The 20760-nt window shown below is 42.3% G+C and overlaps 1 protein-coding gene across 1 annotated transcript in view; it reads left to right on the top strand.

Moving 5' to 3' along the window:
- The window catches only part of MYO7A (myosin VIIA), a 319096-nt gene that overhangs the window by 242365 nt on the left and 55971 nt on the right, over positions 1 to 20760 (top strand). Inside the window, exons 27-29 of the mRNA XM_078658511.1 lie at positions 3163 to 3316; positions 5327 to 5482; positions 8228 to 8333. Coding sequence (XP_078514637.1) covers positions 3163 to 3316; positions 5327 to 5482; positions 8228 to 8333 — 416 coding nt within the window. The remainder of the gene's footprint in view (positions 1 to 3162; positions 3317 to 5326; positions 5483 to 8227; positions 8334 to 20760) is intronic.

The following is a 20760-nucleotide window of genomic DNA, read 5'->3' as shown; positions in this document are numbered from 1 at the left end:
ACTGGCACCCCTTAGAGTCATATTACACACTGCAGTATGTCTCACCTGGGGCTGCATTACATATAATTAAGAACTTCATTGGCTCCCCTTGCTGGCCCAGAGCATCTTCAAAACCTCACCATTTACAAAGCATTCATAACCAGAACTCCCACTTATCCCGGAGACCGGCTCCCTATGTCGGCTCACTATGTCTGGTGGTTCTCAGCACACCCACAGCTAGGACAGCATAAAACTGCAATCTAAGAAGTGTGAAAAAGAAAAAAACAATGCAGGATCTGGAAAAATTCTCGTTTTTATTAGGACCGCATTAACGGTGCTCCAATTTAGGAACAGTTGGAGGAAGACATACAGCTTCAAAGAACACTACATTAACCCTTTAACCGCGGCATAGAATCTGCCGCAGTGCGGACGTTTCCGTGCGCGGGCGGGGCCGCGTCGGCCAACGGACGTGCATGGCACTCCAAACGTAGTGCTGGCTACGGCCGTTGGCCGACGCCACACCCAACGGGTTAAGAGTCCAATTACCAGCTATTGCTCCAATCACTTATTGACTTTATGCTTGTCTTTAACCATGCACAGTGCTCTACTGCCTTTTGGCTAGGTTTGTGCTGTACACACATCAGATACATTCATACAAGAACATGATTGAGAGAGATGTATAAATGAATCATAATTGTTGGAAATTCTTCTTGTTTTACACCCACCATATCATTGCAGAAGGTGACTAAACATATGGAAATAAATCTCTGCCACATCGAAACTGAAACCAAAACAAGAGTTTTGCAGAATGCTACCCAGATAAAGTACCAGTATGTCCAATACATTCTAGCATTCTGTCAGTCAGTCAAACCACTTTTATTTGATTATTTAACAAAAAGTACAATACACATTCAAAAATTAGCACAATCATATCAAATGTATACAACATAATGGGCGTAAGTAAATATTTCATTAAAGTTAAAAACAGTCAAGTAAATATCAAATTCAATTGGTGGAAAATAAATGATTTCAAACAGGATTTATCAGAGAAAGTCTCTTTTTTTAAGTCGTACAGCTGCAACCAGATAGCTAGCGATGTTAAAAATGTCCCTAGCATTCACTCAATCAAATTATAGTTATTCTTGGTGTGCAATAATGTGTTGTTTAGCGTAGTTTGTTTGCACTAGGTGTTGGTTTTCAGAAAATCAGCCATGTGCTTGCTCATTGTGACTGCTGATCTCCAAAAGGTTTACTGTGGTATACTGTAATAAGTGTACTGTACTCAGTAAAATGTCAGTGTCATGCTTTAGATTATCATAACTTTTTCCCCATTCCATGGAAAAGGCCAGCTCTTCATAGACTCGAATGTGGGTGTTCTGTATTGTATTGTGACTACACCAGTGCATAAGTTGTACCCAAGCGTCATTTTGTAATTTGAGTGGAATACAATTTGTACGCGAACTGTCTGAGGATACGTTTGGAGGTCCCTTTTTTTATCTCCCTGGCTCCCTTCTTTGCCTATACCTGCAGCAATCATATCTGTTATTCTCCTGTTGAGAATGGAATTGCCAGAGTCACTGCTCCCATATTACTGTTGTGCTACAGAGATAGAAAGAGGGTGCAGTACTTGAGGCAACACAGAGAACTCTCTGGTTACTAACCACTAGTAAATGTCTCACTGTGAGGGTGGAGAAATTGGTGGTTTGTTATATTATGTTATCTTATTGACCTGTGGAGTAAATTCAATTAGACATTGTAACACTAAACAATGAGAAGCTAACAGGATGTATCATTGCCTTTGGAACAGCCAACAGGATGTATCATTCTGCATTACAGAAAGTGCTTCCTTTGGATTGCACTATTTTACATCTGAAAAGTACATAAAATCATCATGCTCTTTGTCACATTAAATGTAATATCCCCTGCATTGATTCTATAAAGAAAGTTATCCTTTTTTCACTACTCTTTCCCCAGCACTAGCAATGCCAACGGGGCTTTCCTTAACATGAAAGGCACCATTTATGCATACAACATATGTAAATAGCATTTGTGAACCCCTGTATTTACATCTCTGGGCACATTTAATAAAGACGTATTTGTTTTATCAGTGCTTGTTCTCTAATTACCGACCCCTTCAGAATTACCAGGGGACTCATAATGAGTCTGTCAGAAATTATGTATATAGACTATAATAATATAACAAATATATATTTAAATTACCCAGTGGTGTTCGCCACTAGGTAGTTAAACTTAGGGCCATGAGTCCAGAGGTGGTGGATTTTTTGGTTTGCTTATAACTTTGGTACCATTTGACTTGACAGATCTGCCTGAAATGTTCCCAAATTTGACAGAAAACTAGATATTAGTCCACAAATTGTTTTTTTTGTGATTTTTTGTAATTTCATTAAGTCGTTTTTAAAAGTATGAAAAACTTAGCTTTTTCAGTGAATTTCTAAAGCGTTTTTAAATTTAAAGTAAGTTATAATTACAATTCCTAAATATAACATCACTTTAGCATTTTTTTAGTGAATCTTAATATCTGGAAAGAAATAACAGACAACGTAGAGCAGACAGACTGTGAGATGTATATTTATTCAAGGTATGTAGATGTGGAGTTAAGATTAGGAAGTCTACATTTACTTATATGCACTTAAGTTATTGATAGTTTTGTCCTTGAGTTTTTTGGCAAAGATATTTCTGTAGCACTATATTTTAGTAGTTGATTTTTGATAAAACATTTAGTGCAGTAAACTTTTCACATTCAAAGTTGTTTTCTATTTTCTCTTTTAAAACAACTTTAAGCAAAGAATTCATCAACTTAAACAAATTCCCAAACCATGAAATTCAAAAAGTTGTAAGCATGAACAAAAAAAACCAGTACTCCCTTGTACTACAGGTGATCCCAACCAAGTATAGATGTGATTGGAAAAGCACTGTACATCAAGTGTTAAGTTAAGTGTTTAACTATACCTGAAAATGTACAATCTATTTAAATATGTATGTGGAAGGGCTCCCTGCTTTACAAAATCTAGTTGGCAGAAAAATTGATGTGTGTGCAGTCGTCTATAAATGTTCTGCTCAGTCTAAGCTTGACCACTTAATTACGATGAAACATGTCAATATTGAATTTGTGGTATAACGTGCTTCTTCATTTTTTTGGTTATTACTTAACTAACTTTGAACCTATACTGAAATATATGGGAGATTATCCTTCCAAGAGGATGCGATCTGTGAATGAACTCACAGACCAAATATTTGAAGGTGCCTTGAAAGCAGAGCCGCTGAAGGACGAGATCTTCAGCCAAATCCTGAAGCAGCTCACTGACAACCACATAAAGTAAGGCTGGTAGCTGTTTATCTGTCTGTGACTTGCATCTCTGTTCTTGTAGCATTTGCATGCCTTTTTCATTGATTGGATCCCTATGTAATTGGTTAATTTATCCTGCTTTTCTACACCACACTATGCAAAAGAGTTTGTGAAGGATGGGGCATTTCAGATATGGGTAAATGTACGTAACCTCAACCAAAATACTTGAATCATGAATCCCTGCATGTCATGAAATTCAGACTTTGACCATCTCTTTCTGAAGGTACACATGTATATAATAATGTCCCTCCCCCCTCCCCTTTCTGTTGTCTCCTTTACCCAGAGGCCACTATTAAGTTACTGCCATACCACGCTCCAGGAGCCGATGCCTTATTGTGACTCCCCTTCTCACTTTATTAACTAGGCAATCCCCTTTTAATGGAATACTGATCCTGGAACCCTTTTATTCACACATTGTACTACTCTGTATTTCAGGCATGTGACACATTTTTGTATTTTTGTTAATAGAAATCAATAAAAAATGTGTTTAAAAAAAAGAGGGCATTGCTGTGTATAACAAAAGACGAAAACAATATGGCAGCTAATTAGTTAACATGGCATTTGCTATTACTGTAGTTTTAAAGCATATTTCCTTTTGAAAGCTCCATAGTTCTTGATCTTGTACAATAGAATAAGAATGTTGGTCCAAAAACAGAGTTGCTTTTCAGAACCTTACAGGGCAGGCCTTGAAACCCAGTACTTGGCTCAACTTTATAATTGTGTATTTAAAACATTGAGTGTTTACTTGCATGGGATATGGTTTCCACACAAACCCAAGGAATATTTTAGTTTTTGAAACATCGTACAGAATCTCAATACATGATTCTCACTCTTGTGTAGAGACGGACTGGCTTGTCTAGGACCATCAATCGAATGTACCTTTTCCCACATTTTTGATCATCATTTATTGATAAAATCCTCTAAAAAGTAGATTACTGCCTTTCTTTATGTAACACACATTTATAGTTTTGTTGGAGGACGAAAAGTTAGAACTTTTGAATTCTACTGTCTGCACCTCTATTTAACTTGCCTACTAATCCCTGTAGTTCCTATATTACATTTCTTGGGTTGCTAGATTATCAAGACTCAAGTATGCCAAAAATGTAGCCTTACTGGTTTCTTATAGTTTACAGCAGATTCACCACGGACCTGTTAATCAAATTATAAAAAATGATGTGAGATAGACCAACATCAACCAGCTGATTGATATAAATGATAGCTGATGTCACAGTGTGTCTCCCCAGTTAAGTCAGGCATGTGCACCAAATGAATAAATCTTGGCTAAAATATTTCAAGTCACATCAATGGCCACCATTATTGACGTTCTGAGTGTTTTCCAGTTCTATGATCAGCAATTCATCTGATCAAATGTACGGGTGTTCTGAATTATTTGTTAATGATATGTCTTGAAAAATTTACAAAATTACGTTCAAAATTGCTTTTAGAGCAAAACATTTTTTGATGGTATTTCACTTGACCTTCAACAACCAAGGGCATACTTTTTGTAAACAAGTCACAGAGCATATCGCCAAGAGACTGATTGATGCAGGAAAGGTGTCTTAGAGACACATCATCTGTGAGAACAAGTCTCCTGTAGGTGAAACTATGTGAAATGGCAACAAATGAAATTTCAAAGAAATGTGAATCTCATGGAAAGCGAAATTCAGGAATTTTGTGAACTTTGCCTCCATAGTTTAAATGTCACCTAAGCCCAATTAATTGTTTACCACCGTGTTTTTTAAAACCTGCAGACAATGCTCAGATGTGTTCCACATGGTACATGCTAAACCAAACTTATCTCTTCATTATCTGACCTATTTCCTGGAACATGCCAATAAATAGTTCTAACACAGTAGCGACTATTATTTCTGCCCCTCTCGCTTGCCCCAGTTGTCTTCACTGTATGTCATTCACATTCATTATATTCCCTGGAAAGAGACCCACACTTTTTTCATGTCACACACTTTTCTTTTACTACAGGTACAGTGAAGAGAAGGGCTGGGAGTTGCTGTGGTTGTGCACTGGACTCTTCCCACCAAGCAATGTTCTCCTGCCTCATATTCAGAGGTTTCTCCAGTCCCGGAAGCAGCACCCACTTGCCAATGATTGCATGCAGCGACTACAGAAAGCACTGAGGTACAGAAAGGCACAGTCGTCCTGTGAATGGATGGTGAACTACAATAGTTAAATGAGGCAGCTTTATATCAGTAGCACGTTAGGCTTGTTGGATATTGTTGAGTCTTTAGCCATAAAGCCGGATGCCCAATAGGATTTCTGCTCACCTACATGACACACAAAACAATGCATACACTTTTCAATTCATTAAATTTACTTGAAGGCAAACTCACATACGTTTTCAAAATACAGTGGCCATAAATTCACTTTTTGTGTGTGACATATTAGAAAATAGTGTATTTGATTTAAATAAAAATATTTAAATAGATTTATACTATTGCGTGAAGCAAAAGGCTCTGCAGTGCAATTATAACAATGCATTTTATATTCTATATTGACTTCCAAATTTGTTTACAAATTAGTGTTTTCTGTTATGCCAAAATGCCAATTTTCTACCAAATCAGGGAGACATGCGTACAAACGAATAAAGTAGTGAAAGTATATTTGAGCTGCAATTAGCTACAAGTTGTTATAGTTTGAAAAGAGTGGTCATAGGGCCACCAAACAGCAAACTGCATAAACCTAAAACCAAATTCTAGGGCTATCCTATCTCTGACAATATTTGACCCCATTCCGTGGGAACGCTTATCAGTGTTGAAATGCACATGATGAGTTCATAGTCCTTACTGAGCATTGGGAAAGTTTGCCTTTCTGCTGGTGCAAATGTTTCATTCAATGCCTTTTTCTGAACATCACCACAAACGTCATGCGTCGTGGCATTGAAATGTTCACAAACCAAAGATCCTACAAACTCAACATACTGTTAAAACAAATGCCACAGACTGACACTAAGGTGGCTAAGTATGATAAGAATTATATATTCTTAATATAATCATTAAACCTATAAGAAAGGTGCAGAAGAATTATTACACTACACAGAACAATGGAAATCTTTATCAGAGATAAAAAAAGGTACCATACTAACAAGAGTAGCTGTGGAATACAAACAAACTCTACTCAAACTACTCACAAATAAGAAAAGATGCAGACAATAACCAACACAAAAAAACAACAAACTAGGTACCATCCATTATTTAACTAGCAACCTTAACAGTAACACAAAGCAGAAGACAGCGATGCACACAAAGAGCCAAGCATATAATCACACTTGAAGCACAAAACTACAAGAGGCAGAAATACAACTGGGACACATTACATACTGGAAACATGTCCACGATCAGACATGACCCAATGCGCACATGTTGAGATGCGCATTTAAGTGTCATGTTCATAGCTACATTGTTTGGCCTTTTTGGAACTAATCATGTAGTGCAAATCACCATTAGGACATATTTACATGTTTTATCCAAACCTAAGGATTTGGACGCTTTGATGATACAGGGCAGACCCCACATCACACCCATTCTAAAATAACTTTTTTCGCTGCCCATTGATGCAACAATCAGATCACCCGCTTAACTGAATATGAAACTTCCAACTACTGGAGGGTAAGAAATACCAGAGCAAATCACAACTCCTAGACATCCTGAACTCCAGGATAACTAGAACTCTCAACCGAGCCCTTTTATGTTAGTACCAGCACTTCATAATTGTCTGCCAAAGGCCATAAACCTTGATCCTAACCTGCTCTCCATTCAAAAACACCTAAAGTCTGACCTCTAGAATCCCCCTTAAAGACTAATAAGCTCCTTCCTTCGACCCTATTTATATGCCTCTGGCAATTCCTTCGGAGTGGCTACCCCTTTCTTTGGTCTAACCATTCATTATGTGCTGTACAAATCTCTTTGGATCCGTTACCTTGTTAATTGTAAAGAGTGTGTCCATGTGGCCAGAACCATGCTACATAATTAACTTGAAAAACAATCATAGAGATACTGTCCTTCTTTCTCTGCCCTAACAGAATGTTCCTCTACCCTCTATGCATGATTATATTGACATATTGATGACAGTGGAACAGACTATTATATTACCACCACTGCTCCAAATATTCACCTGCCAGAATTGACCATATTCCAAAAGTTGGATTCCACCCGTGCAGCTCTAAAGCCAGCTCAGTCAGCCACAACACGCTGAACACAGAAACCCTGAAGCGAGGGAGGCCAGGCTCGCCATCCAGATGCAGCAAAAAGAGTAGTAAGTGTAAGCACATCATGACATGGAAATGGAAGCACCAGCACTTCCCCCTGAAAAATATTGGACCCCTGCAGAAGAGGACCAGAAGGCTCTCCTTCAAGCACAAGAAGAGCAAGCATGCAGTGCCCAATAGGGTCTTCACATTTAAGTACAGGTGCAATGCAGAAACATGGCCAGGTCCTTACTGCCCTAACTCTGAAAAACCGAAGTAAACACCAGGCCTTATGCCTCTCTTGCTCCATTCATTCATACTTTTAATCTTGAAGGTATGCTCGGCTGGGACCTCAGTACTACTTTGCTATGTGTGAAGCAGGACAGCTTCTCTGTGGCAAATCAACACTAGACAAAAACACTAATAAATATAAATATATCTGAATTTGGCTATCATGAAGAATAAAGCAATGTTTCAACCTTCTAGGCACACTTTTCATTCCAGCTGGAATCAATTTGAGTGACCAATTCCGGTTGCTTTATTTCAAATCTAAGCAAACTTTCTGCATTGCTCCCCAGTGTAAGAAATACTCAAATCTAGTATTTAAATCCATGAATACTGGAGTGAAATGTGGCAAATGGTTTCTGGTAAAAAATTTTGCCTGTTCAATTTTATTTTAGAAATGGATCAAGGAAATACCCACCACATCTAGTCGAGGTTGAAGCTATCCAGCACAAAACTACGCAAATATTCCATAAGGTTTACTTCCCTGATGACACAGACGAGGTAACTTTAGTTTTAACGTTTATTGGTTAAACTATCTGTTTTTGAAAGTGGTGATGTCTGTCTAGATTTATGATTTAAGATTTTTATATGAGATGCCAATCACCATTGATACATCTACTAACATGCTACAAATAAATGAACATGTATAATTTTTTACCATTTTGTATAACAGATTCTATGATCATTTTATTTCATCATTCATTATCATTCTGATGCAATTTTAATTTTTTATGCAATTGCGTTAGATATGTATTTTCACCTTATTTGTATAATAATGCCATTTTGTGATGTATTGATTTGTTGCCAAGATAATGCAGTGCAATACCGTTACATTTTAATTCATAGTAGCTTTAACATAAAGTGGCTTATGCTGGGAAGAAGCTTCCTTATGGAGAGTCGGCTCAAATCCTCTGCCTCTCTGTTGTGTATTCTGAATTGCAATATATTTTACTGCTTAATGGTCTCTCATTGATATGAAGGGCATTTTTACCTGTGCCCCCGACAGAAGTAACTTTTTCCTCCTGTGATGATGCAGCCAGTTATCAAAGTTAACTCTTTTCTTGCTTTTGCATTTCCTAACGATGATCTGCTAGCAGAACTTTTTTAATCATGTGTGATGTGATGAGACCTTATGTTAGGAAGTCAGCAGCCGAGCAAGTAGGTGCCTCACGGGGAGTCGCGGTGTTGAAAATTGCCATCGCGTGAAAATGTCCCGCGCTGACTTTTTCCGACGGGGCATGATTCCGTCTTTGATGCGGTTTTTCTCACTACTAAATTTGTAGTGATTATATCAAGACAATTTCTTGATCACTGTAAATATATATTTTTTCACATTTTGAGCCTCTCGGGAGGGTGCACCTTAGCGCGTGCACACCACCGGAGGACTTTGGTGTAGGTCCTGATGAATGCTGAGCAAAACGCAATTAACAGCAGAAACATGTTGACCATTGTTTATTGACCAGGATCCCGGTTCCGTAATTCAGAACCAGTGGAATCCGCTCACTCTGTTTTTATACAATGCAGATTGGTCTATATTAAAAAAAATGTGAAAAGTCACAATCTCGCATTTTTTAATACACTCACAACCTCACAAATAGTCACCTCTTAATTTCGGCACTGTTACATTGACCACATCCTGCTCCGCTGTAATCAGGCGTTGTAGCACGCTGGGGGGACATTCGGTCACCCCAGCGGGGACCCGATGATGAAGCATGTCACCAACTAGTGGTGAGTGAGGGTCCTTCTTAACAAACAAGGCGACTTTTTTGTTTTCGTTTTGTTTGGAACATAAGGTGAGTTTCAGGCCTTCTTTTGTTTCTCTCTTGTGATACAGGAGTCACTTGGGCACAATAAGGGAGACAGTCTGTCTTTTTCCTGCTGGATACCAGGATGTATGTGTGAGTCTTGACCACACTTGCGACACCAAGCGGGACAATATCACTTTTATCTCAGTCACTCCTTTGTTGTTAATTAATTACTCATTCGGGGTATAGGAGTGTCCTTTCAAGCCCTTCCTCTCTTGTTGTTATTGAGAGGAGACCTTATGTTAAACATTTTATGACAAAAGCATATGTTATGAAACCAACACCAAAAATAAAATGTCAATTAAGAAAAAAGGAAGTTTGTATATAAACATGGAAAAAACATCTGAAAAAACACAAGTGAACTAGGAGGAACATCAGCCATAAACATACATGTTCAGTATAGGAAAAACATGTTGGTCATGAATTAAAAGTGGAAAAGACAAATGCACCAAAGATAAGACCCATATGAGTGTAGTGCAGGTAGAAGCGATATTTTGACTAACCCATTTGAGTAAAAGATTTAATAATAATATAATAGTTAAACTCTAGAGGGAGATTTTTTTCCCACACAGTTTACAGTTTATTTGTAGTTCAGAATTTTGGGAGGGAAGAAGACATGGTGGAAGCAATGGGCTGCTAGGTAGCCCTCGCGCCCCAAATACACTCCTACAGATTTAGATTACTATAGATACAAACAGACCTTTTCAGGGCTGAGTCTGGCAGCTTCTAAGAGCACATTGTTCAGAGCTGGAGAGCTGTTGGGGTACTGAGCCTCTTTTGATGGAAGGTGGGCGTGGTCAGCATCCGAATCCCGACCTTGCTAATATATGCGGGTGCCCTTAGAAACATACAAAATATGGGGACGGTAGATGGATTAAAGGGGTGTCTCAGATCAGGAGTGTACCAAAATGTTGTTATATGTCTCTTGTGCAAGGATTCTTATTCTAGCTCATGTTAGGACTTGTTCCTCTTCCATGTAATAGTGTTGTAATTATCAAATTAACCAATTAACAATGGAGTAACAACCCACATGAAAGTAAAAGATACCGTTTAATTAGGAAAATAAAAGAGGGAAAATATGGACAAATGGACTCTAGGAAAATAAATACGTCTGGTTAAATATAAAGCAAACATGTTAAAAAAATCACTATAAGACTCCTTTTGGGGTAAACATTTCCTAACAATTCACCCATCAAGTAAATAGAAAGGAAGGAACATTCAGTATCATGAACGTAGTCTTCTTTCAAAAGCTGTCAGTAGAGGGCAGTACTGCAGGCTGCCCCTTTTTCTCTCTCTGTCTCTTTCTTGCTCTGTGTCTCTTTCTTGCTCTCTTTCTCTCGTTCTCTCTTTGACTCTCTCTCGCTCTACCTGTCTCTCTCTCTCTCTCCCTTTCTATGACAATTTGACAGCCTTCAGATATGTAGATTGATATTTCATCCACAGCAGTACCTCCTAAGCACTAGTTCTTAATGGTTACATCTGCATTAGTCTCACCTGAACCAGCCCGCTTGGAAAAGATAAGAATTTCCTTGACAGAAACCAAGGTCATACAACTCCTCCCACCACACCTTGTAACAGGCAATTCTTACTTTAAGAAGATGCTATCTCTGTTGCAGGATGCTCGGAATTGCCATGAATTTCCAGACCAAAGGGAAGATGTTCCTCAGTAGGACCAGGTGACCCAAAGTAGCCCCACTCAGCCATTACAAGTCTACCCACAATTCCAAGTGCTTGCTGTTAAACTGTTCAGAGGCAAGCAGCTTCTTATGGGTACACAACATTTCATCAAAGCACTCTGCCCAGAAGCTAAGTTGACAAAATCTCCACTTTAAAAAAAGGCAAAACAGTGATAGGTGGAATGCTTGAATGAAACTCAGCCACTGGTAATGACTCGGGTTGCATTCCGGTCCATCTTTCTTTCCCACCACCCCCCCTCAGAAAGGAACAAGCCAAATGCAAAACAGCTTTGGTCCTGCTCCATTCGGAAGAGTCCAGCTCAAACTACCAAGTCAGGTCTCCTCTAAATTTTAACACAAGCAACACCAACTTAGTTAGGCTTAATCAGTGAGGATTAGCTTTAATCCTGTGGCAGAATGAGCTTGGGAACAATCTCTGGGCATACCCATCAATTGTACAGCTTCGCACTAAAGTAAACAAAAACAGTAATTGGTGGATACCTTCAAATAATATCAGTCCCAGTCCTGGAAATTACTCAGGGTCACATTATAGTCATTGTTTTTGTTTGCCCCCCTACATCTGAGCAACTGCACCCAAATGACTACGATCCTTTAGGCGCCAAAATCCAGTTAATTCCTTATGCAGTATGTATAACCATTGATAGGAGGACTGTGCACATTCTGCCACACTCCAGCAATGGTGTACATGGTGCACAAGGCATAACCCCACATATGTCATGCATGTGTGTACAATTCACATATTTTCTGTGATTTTGTACGCATTTGCTGCAACATATTTGGGATATGCGCTCCACTTTAGATTCGACTGCCGCACTGGCAGCGATTGATTCGTAATATGGCTGTGGGAAACTTTGCGGCCTCGGTGGTCAGAAAGGGATAGCGAAAATGGTGGTCCGACAGTCAGTCTGACCAGCATCATAATCAGGCCCTATGAACTCTAGTGTTGCCCTAAGTTATCACCAGTGGCTGGTGTTAATTCAAGTATTCCTTCTATTACTTTGTTGTTTGTTGCAGCAGACCTGTCACATCAGACTCATACCGCACTATCCCTAGAAGACAAATCAATAAACTGGTATCCCCAATTTAGGATCAAGTGCCTAGAGCAGGGATACAAGCAAGACACAGGCACCATTCTACTGTTTCTTTGCAGATAGATGGAAATTTTTCACTGTCACAGACCTAAAATTCTTCTTTTATGGTCCACAGATTGCAAAATAGTATCCCATACTTAACTGTTAGAAATGGGGGTCTCTAGTTGGCAATGGTTTGCACCTTTGTCCAAGTAGGGACCCTGCTTCTAGTCAGGGTAAGGGAGGTACTCCCTTAGACAACCACTACTAACCCCCTTGGTAGCTTGGCATGAGCAGGCATGCTTATCTCAAAGGCAATGTGTAAAGCCTTTGTGCACACATACAGTAACACAGTGAAAACACTACAAATTGACACCACACCAGTTTAGAACAAGCATTTGCAATGCAATAGGTCTCGCTTTAACTGAAAGTTTCAGCTATTCGCGTTGCAAATAATAATGTTTGTTAGATTTTATTTTGTTAAAAAATATCCCAGCAGTAGCATAAGTAATAAAAGATAATCCACAAAGCAAGAAAAGGGTGCAGTACCACAGGCTGTTACTAGGTGTCTTTGTGGAGTTCTAAAGGGACCTCTATTAGCCATTAAATGTACTGCACCCTTACTTATGCTACTGCTGGAATATTTCTTTTACAAAAAAAGCAATTGGTCTCACATTAGTTTGAGTTAGAGCTATTGGCATTGTATATGACAATGTCTTTTTACCTATGTGTTATGGAGTGTATGTATGTGGTGTGTAGTGGAATTATGTGGGTTGTATTGGATTAGTTAGTTGCGTAATTGTGTGGTGTAGAATTGTGTGGTGTGGATAAGATTTGTGTAGGGGAATTATGTGTCATGGTGTACTGTGGAATTATGTAGATAGTAATTATGTGGTATTTAGGGAATTGTGGAGTGGGAGTCCGTGCCATAGAGTGTAATTATGTGGAATGGTACTTTGTGTTGTGGAGTGGTATGTAGTAGAGTTTCATTATGTGGTGCACTGTTGAATTTGTGGCATGATGTGGAATTGTGTGGTGTGGATTGGATTTGTTTGGTGTGGACGGTATATATGTGGTGTGTTTTGGATATGGTCGGGATGCCCGCCACCCCCTCCCAACACGTTTCCCCAAGAATGGGAAGTCGGACGATAGTTGAACTTTTGGAAGGCGGGAGGGAGTTACCCTCCCGGCCGTATTTATTAAAATATGAAACAAAATTTAAAACATAAAATAAAAGTTTCATCATTATGCATAATGTACAATTTGTCATTTATTACATTTCGATGCAGTCATGTACTTTTGGCTAACATCCTGAAAATGCATACACTCTAACTCAAATTGTACATCCTAGCATTAAGGGCCAACGGCAAGGTCTTAACCGGTGTCAGATCCCTACTACCAGACACGGTGTGAGCGGCGCATGCGCAGAGGACTGTACCCTCATTGCCAACTGTAACTTCCCTTGTCGTGGTGGGGGCCCCCTTTCTACTCGACGCCATCTTATGGGTCTCTGTAGGAAGGACAGCGTGGACTCTCCCCCATCCCCACACTCTCTATCCGCCGTCGCGGATATCCAGCCCCGGGAAATTAGTAGGAGGGGCATTTAACCGCCTCCCCCCCTGGGAGGGGCCCATGGCCATCTCCCCCTAGGCGCCCCATCCTTAGTGGGTGCCGCCTCCCCGTGGAAGGGGCCAATGGCCGCCTTCCCCCGGGCGCTCCCATCCATTGTGGGTGGCGCCCCACTCTAGGGACCTTGAAATTACTGCTCACCGATCATGACCTTACCGCCACAGACCGGATAGTTGACCGACTATCCAGTCCCCCCAAATCCTCCTAAAGGTCATGCTTCCTCAAACCCCTTAGCCATGCTACGAAGTCTCCTATGAGTAAGTCATTCCCCTCCCTGGACAGGTGAACCCCATCGTTCAGATACATTTGATCACCCCGAATACACCCATGAGGAATGTTATGCAACTGCGCAGAACGGAACAATCTACCTATTTTATTATTGACCCGTTTAACTGAATGGTTCAGTGCTGACACCGAAAGGCCCCCCTGCCACATCTTCCTAGGAATCATGTGGGACCAGGCAATCGTACACCCCGGGACTCTTTTAGCCAACCAGCTAACCGCTGACAAAATTCGTTCAAGTAACACTCGTCTACCCAGTGTCACCAAGTCGTTGCCTCCCAGGTGTACTATGACTACAGACGGCGGTGACCTATACCGCCCTAGAAGCCCCTCGAAAAATGATTCAAAGTGGTCAAAAACGAGCCCACCCTTCCCATGGAAGGACACTCTGAACCTGTATTCCCCAGGTGCGTGAATCGCGTCACCTTCCTTGAATACGTCGCCGGGGCGCCTCACGTATGAGTGGCCCACGACCCATACCATCCTCTCTCCAGTCGGTGGCCTCTGACCGCTGGTCTCCTGGTGCTGGGTCGACCTCAAATTCCGCCCCGCGTGGCAGGCTCGCGAAACTGTAAAGTAAACAAAGACAGAAAACGTGAGTGCATGTCAATTGATCACTCACAACATGTGCAATCGCACATACCTCTTGAAGCAATTCGAGGACCAACGGCCCAATTGTTTCACTTCCTCAGCACTCTGACCCCTGGCTGTAGCCTCAGTAGCAGCCCCTATCCTAAAGGAGTGGGTCCCAAAATCGCACGGGTCCATGCCCGCGTCAGCGATTGACAGTGCTAGCATCCTCTGAAACTGAAATCTCGTCAGTGGAGTGCCATCCTTGTGTCGGAGCAAGCTCCCCCCCCATGCGGCCGCCCTTAGCGCCAAATAGTCTTCCACACACTTCAACGGGCAGATGGGGGACCCACGCTTGCGCTGTACGACCACACTGTTTCCCATAGCCCACTGGTCAGTCTTGGACCTGGCTATCACGATCACCATCGAATCACCCCTTATTTGGATGTGATCCCTGCACAAGCCTCCCTCCATATCTCTCTTGTTCCTTGCGACAAGTTCGCTCACCCTCATAGCCCCATGGAATGCCAATGTGAACGCTGCCTGGAACAGAACTGCTTCAAAATGGGAGGAACACGTCTCATCCAGCTTTGCTAAAAGCAGAGACAGTCTGTCTAAGCCAATCGGGTGCCTCGTATCTTGCTTGCAACCCTCAAGGCGCTGCCAGCCGCGAAGGGCTTTTTTCACCAAAAAGGAACCTGTAGGGTCTTTTATGCCGTGTACCTGGGCCATGAATGAAATGGCCGCCCTATGCCTACTGGCCGTTGCCGCTGATCGGCCCTCTCTGTGCAGCGCTACCAAGTACCCCAGGAAGGATTCCTCCTGACCCCATTTCTGACTCTCTGTGGGACCCAAATATGTGCAATAGGAACGAAACGCTCCTTCGTATGCTTTCCTTGTCCTGGGGGCTAAACTCGCTGCCACGAGGTCTTGTAATCCGGGGCACCGATTAGCCATATTGTTTCGGGGAATGGTGCTGCCTCTAGGTCCGCTGTGGGTAGATAACCCCTGAATGTCTGCATATGTGAACGAGAGAGTGCATCAGCCGCATGATTCAGTACACCTGGCACATGTTTCGCCCTGAACTGTACATTCAATCTCATGCAAAGCAGCACAATTTCTTTCAACAATCTCAAGATCAATTTGCAGCGTGCTGCCTGTTGGTTAATGCACTCGACAACAGTCATATTATCAGACCAAAACACCACTGAGCGGTCCCTGAAGTCGTCAGACCATGTCATCAGAGCAACCCAGATGGGGAATAACTCCAGGAAACCAATGTTACTTGTGAGACCGTTGGAGTGCCACCATGTTGGCCATGTTTGTGCCGACCATCGATTACCTAAGATGGCGCCAAAACCCACGCCCCCTGCTGAGTCGGTCCATAGACCTAGTTCATCTGAAGATTCCGGCGGGGAGTTCCACACGACTCGACCGTTGAAGTCCGCCAGAAATGCCATCCAAATACGCATATCCTGGCGAACCTCCCCTGACAGTCTCGTACGGTGGTGACCCTCTTTGAGACCTACCATAGCTTGCGCGATAGAGCGCGAAAAGGGGCGGGCCATAGGCATCACCCTCAATGCAAAATTAAGCTGACCCACTGTTTGTTGTAACTGGTGCAGGGTCACTTTCTCCCCACTCAGGCATTGCATCAGGGAAGCCCGAAACTTGACCACTTTGTCCATTGGCAATCGGAAACACCCCTCCACAGAATCGAGTTCAATTCCCAGAAACTCCAGTGAAGTAGATGGTCCAACCGTCTTACCTGGTGCCAATGGGACTCCAAATTCACTTATGAGGATGCAGAAATCATACAGCGCCTGCGCGCAGTTCCTATCACCGGCTGCCCCCAAAAACAGGAAGTCATCCAGATAATGCATAACATGTCTATGCCCTGTAGCCTCGGTGAATGCCCATTCTAAAAAACAGCTAAACATTTCAAAATACGCACAAGAAATGGAGCAACCCATGGGCATGCATTTATCCATGTAATAACTCCCCTGAAATGCAAAACCTAGCAGGCGCTGATCCTGCGGGTGCACCGGAAGCAACCGGAACGCTGATTCGATATCACATTTCGCCATCAGCGCCCCAGGGCCTAGGTGGTTCAACATGGCCAAGGCATCGTCGAACGATGCATATCGTACTGCACAAACTTCTGGGTCACTGGCATCATTCACCGAGGAACCCTTAGGAGCAGAAAGATTATGTATGAGTCTAAACTCCCCTGGGTCCTTCTTCGGGACAACCCCCAACGGGGAACAGATGAACTCAGCGACCGGCGGGCAACGAAAGGGCTCAGCCACTCGCCCTAAACTGACTTCTTTTGCTATTTTCTTTTCTGCCACGCCTGGGTTGTGCTGTACCGATAACTGGTTTCTACAAAAGGAGTTCCCCCGAAAATCCCCCGCCGGGATGTGGAAGCCTTGTAAGAATCCCTTCCTCAACACCCCAGCGGATGCATGATCAGGGTATTTGTTTAACCAAGGAATCATAACCATGAGATCAACGGGTGTAGGCAATCGGTCACAAAACTCTACCTCACTCCTGTTTAGACCCGCCTTTACCCCCCGTCCCGCCAATTTTTGATCTACATGCACTTTCCGGGTGTGAGGAATTCCCACAGCCGGCACACACATGCTTAAACTTGCATGTCCCCTGTGGTCTGTTACAGTTGCCTCTATTGAAGCCCCAACAGACCCCCCCTTTTCCGCCATTTCCGCCAACTCTGGGCTGGTAGCCCCCCCCTGTGCCTGCTCGAAAGGGCACCCCGGGCTTTTGGCGGACCACTCCGGACCCGCTCCCGCCTGGCGAGGACGTACCTGTCGCCCCTGGCAGGAGCTGCTTGTGCCATGACACCGAGTCCAAACAATCCCAAGACAAAGAAGCATCAAATTCTTTTGCTTTACAGAATTTCATGTCATAGCCTTTCCATTCTTCCCCCTCATACATTGAATAGAAATCCATAATGCGATTCTGATAGCAAATCAAATCAGTCATAACCTCGGGTTTACGTTCCCCCATCACTGCGGTAAATATAGAGAAGGCCTTAACCCAGTTCGTCACTGTCTCGTCCACCCTGAACTCGGCCATCTTGGCGCGCCAGACACTCGGGTGCCACAAATCTTTCTGTGTTTTAGCATACTCCATCTCGCGATGGTCAGTTAACAATGAAAACATGTTGACATACTTGTCTCCCCATATTAACTCTTTCGTGGCCATGGGAATGTGCTGTGCAACCTTTTCCCGCCTTGAGGGTATTGAGCCCTCCCCCACCATCGGCAATGCGAGCTTACCCGGATCGGCCGTTGCTGCCGCCGTCTTTTCCTGACCAGCTGCTGGTACTCCAGGTGCCACCTGTGGGGGAACAAGAGGAACACTCGCCTTTGCGACATCTCTCGATTGCCGCAACTGCTTTATTAATACTCTGGCTTCGTCGGCCGGATCTCCCAGGGTCACTGTGCCCCGACTTTTGTTTTGAGCCATGCCGTCAACTGTGCGGCCAATTCTGGGGGCATTTCATCATCCTCGGTCGAGGTGATCACCACCGGGATAGGCTGGCCTAAAACTGGTTCCTGAACCGGGTTACCAGCCGGTACGAGGGGGGCGATGGAGGGTACCTCTGGGACCGGGACCCCCCCCGAGACCGCCCTTTCTTTGACCCGCTTCCCTCTTAACCCGGGGACGACTCCCGGCAAGGCCGGGCCTATTACCTTTTTCGGCTGACCTGGGTCGTTCAATGCGGCCAATTGCTTCTTCACCTCCGCTAGACCTCTCCCGAGCGATTGGACTTGTCCGAGCTTTCGGTCCATACAAGCCATCCGGTTCGACAACAGGCGTAACACCCTCTCCGTCTCGGAACCCTTTCCTGCTTTCTTGTTAGGCATGGTTTCGAGTCTTCCGCCCTTGGTCGATCCACGAGGTCCTGAAATCTGTGAGCCTTCGAAACTGGAAGAGAAAAACAAGATTAACATGCTTATCTCAAAGGCAATGTGTAAAGCTTTTGTGCACACATATAGTAACACAGTGAAAACACTACAAATTGACACCACACCAGTTTAGAACAAGCATTTGCAATGCAATAGGTCTCGCTTTAACTGAAAGTTTCAGCTATTCGCGTTGCAAATAATAATGTTTGTTAGATTTTATTTTGTTAAAAAATATCCCAGCAGTAGCATAAGTAATAAAAGATAATCCACAAAGCAAGAAAAGGGTGCAGTACCACAGGCTGTTACTAGGTGTCTTTGTGGAGTTCTAAAGGGACCTCTATTAGCCATTAAATGTACTGCACCCTTACTTATGCTACTGCTGGAATATTTCTTTTACAAAAAAAGCAATTGGTCTCACATTAGTTTGAGTTAGAGCTATTGGCATTGTATATGACAATGTCTTTTTACCTATGTGTTATGGAGTGTATGTATGTGGTGTGTAGTGGAATTATGTGGGTTGTATTGGATTAGTTAGTTGCGTAATTGTGTTGTGTAGAATTGTGTGGTGTGGATAAGATTTGTGTAGGGGAATTATGTGTCATGGTGTACTGTGGAATTATGTAGATAGTAATTATGTGGTATTTAGTGTACTGGAATTGTGGAGTGGGAGTCTGTGCCATAGAGTGTAATTATGTGGAATGGTACTTTGTGTTGTGGAGTGGTATGTAGTAGAGTTTCATTATGTGGTGCACTGTTGAATTTGTGGCATGATGTGGAATTGTGTGGTGTGGATTGGATTTGTTTGGTGTGGACGGTATATATGTGGTGTGTTTTGTAATTGTGTTGTTGAGTTGTATTGGAATGGTGTTGTGGAGTGGAATAATGCAGTTTGGTGCTGAATTATGTAGTGTACATTGGAAATGTGTGGAGTTGAATTGTGTGGCATGGAACTGTGTGGATAGCGTTGCGTTTTTGTGACAAAAAAGAACAAATAGTTAGGAGCTAGGCTCCAGATCTGTGCGTTTGGATGTTAAAAAAAGAAAGAGAGTTAGAGTTATTGGTCTTGTAAATGTAATCTTACTTATGTTTAATGGACTTGAGTGGATGTATGTGGTGTGTAGTGGAACTATGTGGGTTGGATTGGAATTGTTAGTTGTGGCATTGTTGTGTGGCATGGATTTCTGTAGTGGAATTCTATGGCATGGTGTGCATTTGCATTATGTGAATAGTAATTTGGTGTTTTTTTTGTGTATTGGAATTGTGTGTAATGGCATTTTGTGTTGTGGATTGTTATGTAGTGGAGTTTAATTATGTACTGTGCTGTTGACTTTTGTGGTATGATGTTGAATTCTGTGTTCTAAATTAAATATATGTGGTGTATGGTGGAATTGTGCTGTGGAGTGGAATAATGTGGTTTGGTGTTGAATTATGTAGTGTGGAATGGATTTGTGTGGAGTTGAATAGTGTGGCATGCAACAATGTGGTGTTCAGGCAAACTATGTTGAATGGAATGTGGCATGGTATGAAGTGTTTATGTGGATTGTTATGTGTCATAGAGTGGATTTATGTGGAGTGTATTTATGTGGTATTAAGTAGCATGCAAATAGGTGGAGTTGAATTATATGGTGTTGAGTGGTATTATGTGGATTGTAATTATGTTGTGCGGTGTGGAATTGTGTGGCTCTGAATTGTGTGTTGTGGAATTGTGTGGCATTGTTTTGATTTTTGTGGCGCTGAATGCTAGTTGTCTATCTACAGCAGTGATGACTGAGCACATATTAAAAAGCCTTCCCTTTACAAACTGTGAAAACATCACGCGAAAGCTTCATAAAAACAATGTTAACATTCGTACAATTTCTAGAAAGAAAGCCGCCCTGTTCATAGTTCCTGAGAGAGCAGAGTTTTTGTTTCATTCCAGTAAAAGAGGAGTCCTTTTGTAGAAA

The sequence above is a fragment of the Lissotriton helveticus genome, chromosome 8 (assembly GCF_964261635.1).
Source record: "Lissotriton helveticus chromosome 8, aLisHel1.1, whole genome shotgun sequence".
In the NCBI taxonomy this organism is placed as follows: domain Eukaryota; kingdom Metazoa; phylum Chordata; class Amphibia; order Caudata; family Salamandridae; genus Lissotriton; species Lissotriton helveticus.
The sequence above is the reverse complement of the archived record's forward strand: the minus strand, read 5'-3'. Positions and strand labels throughout refer to the sequence as shown.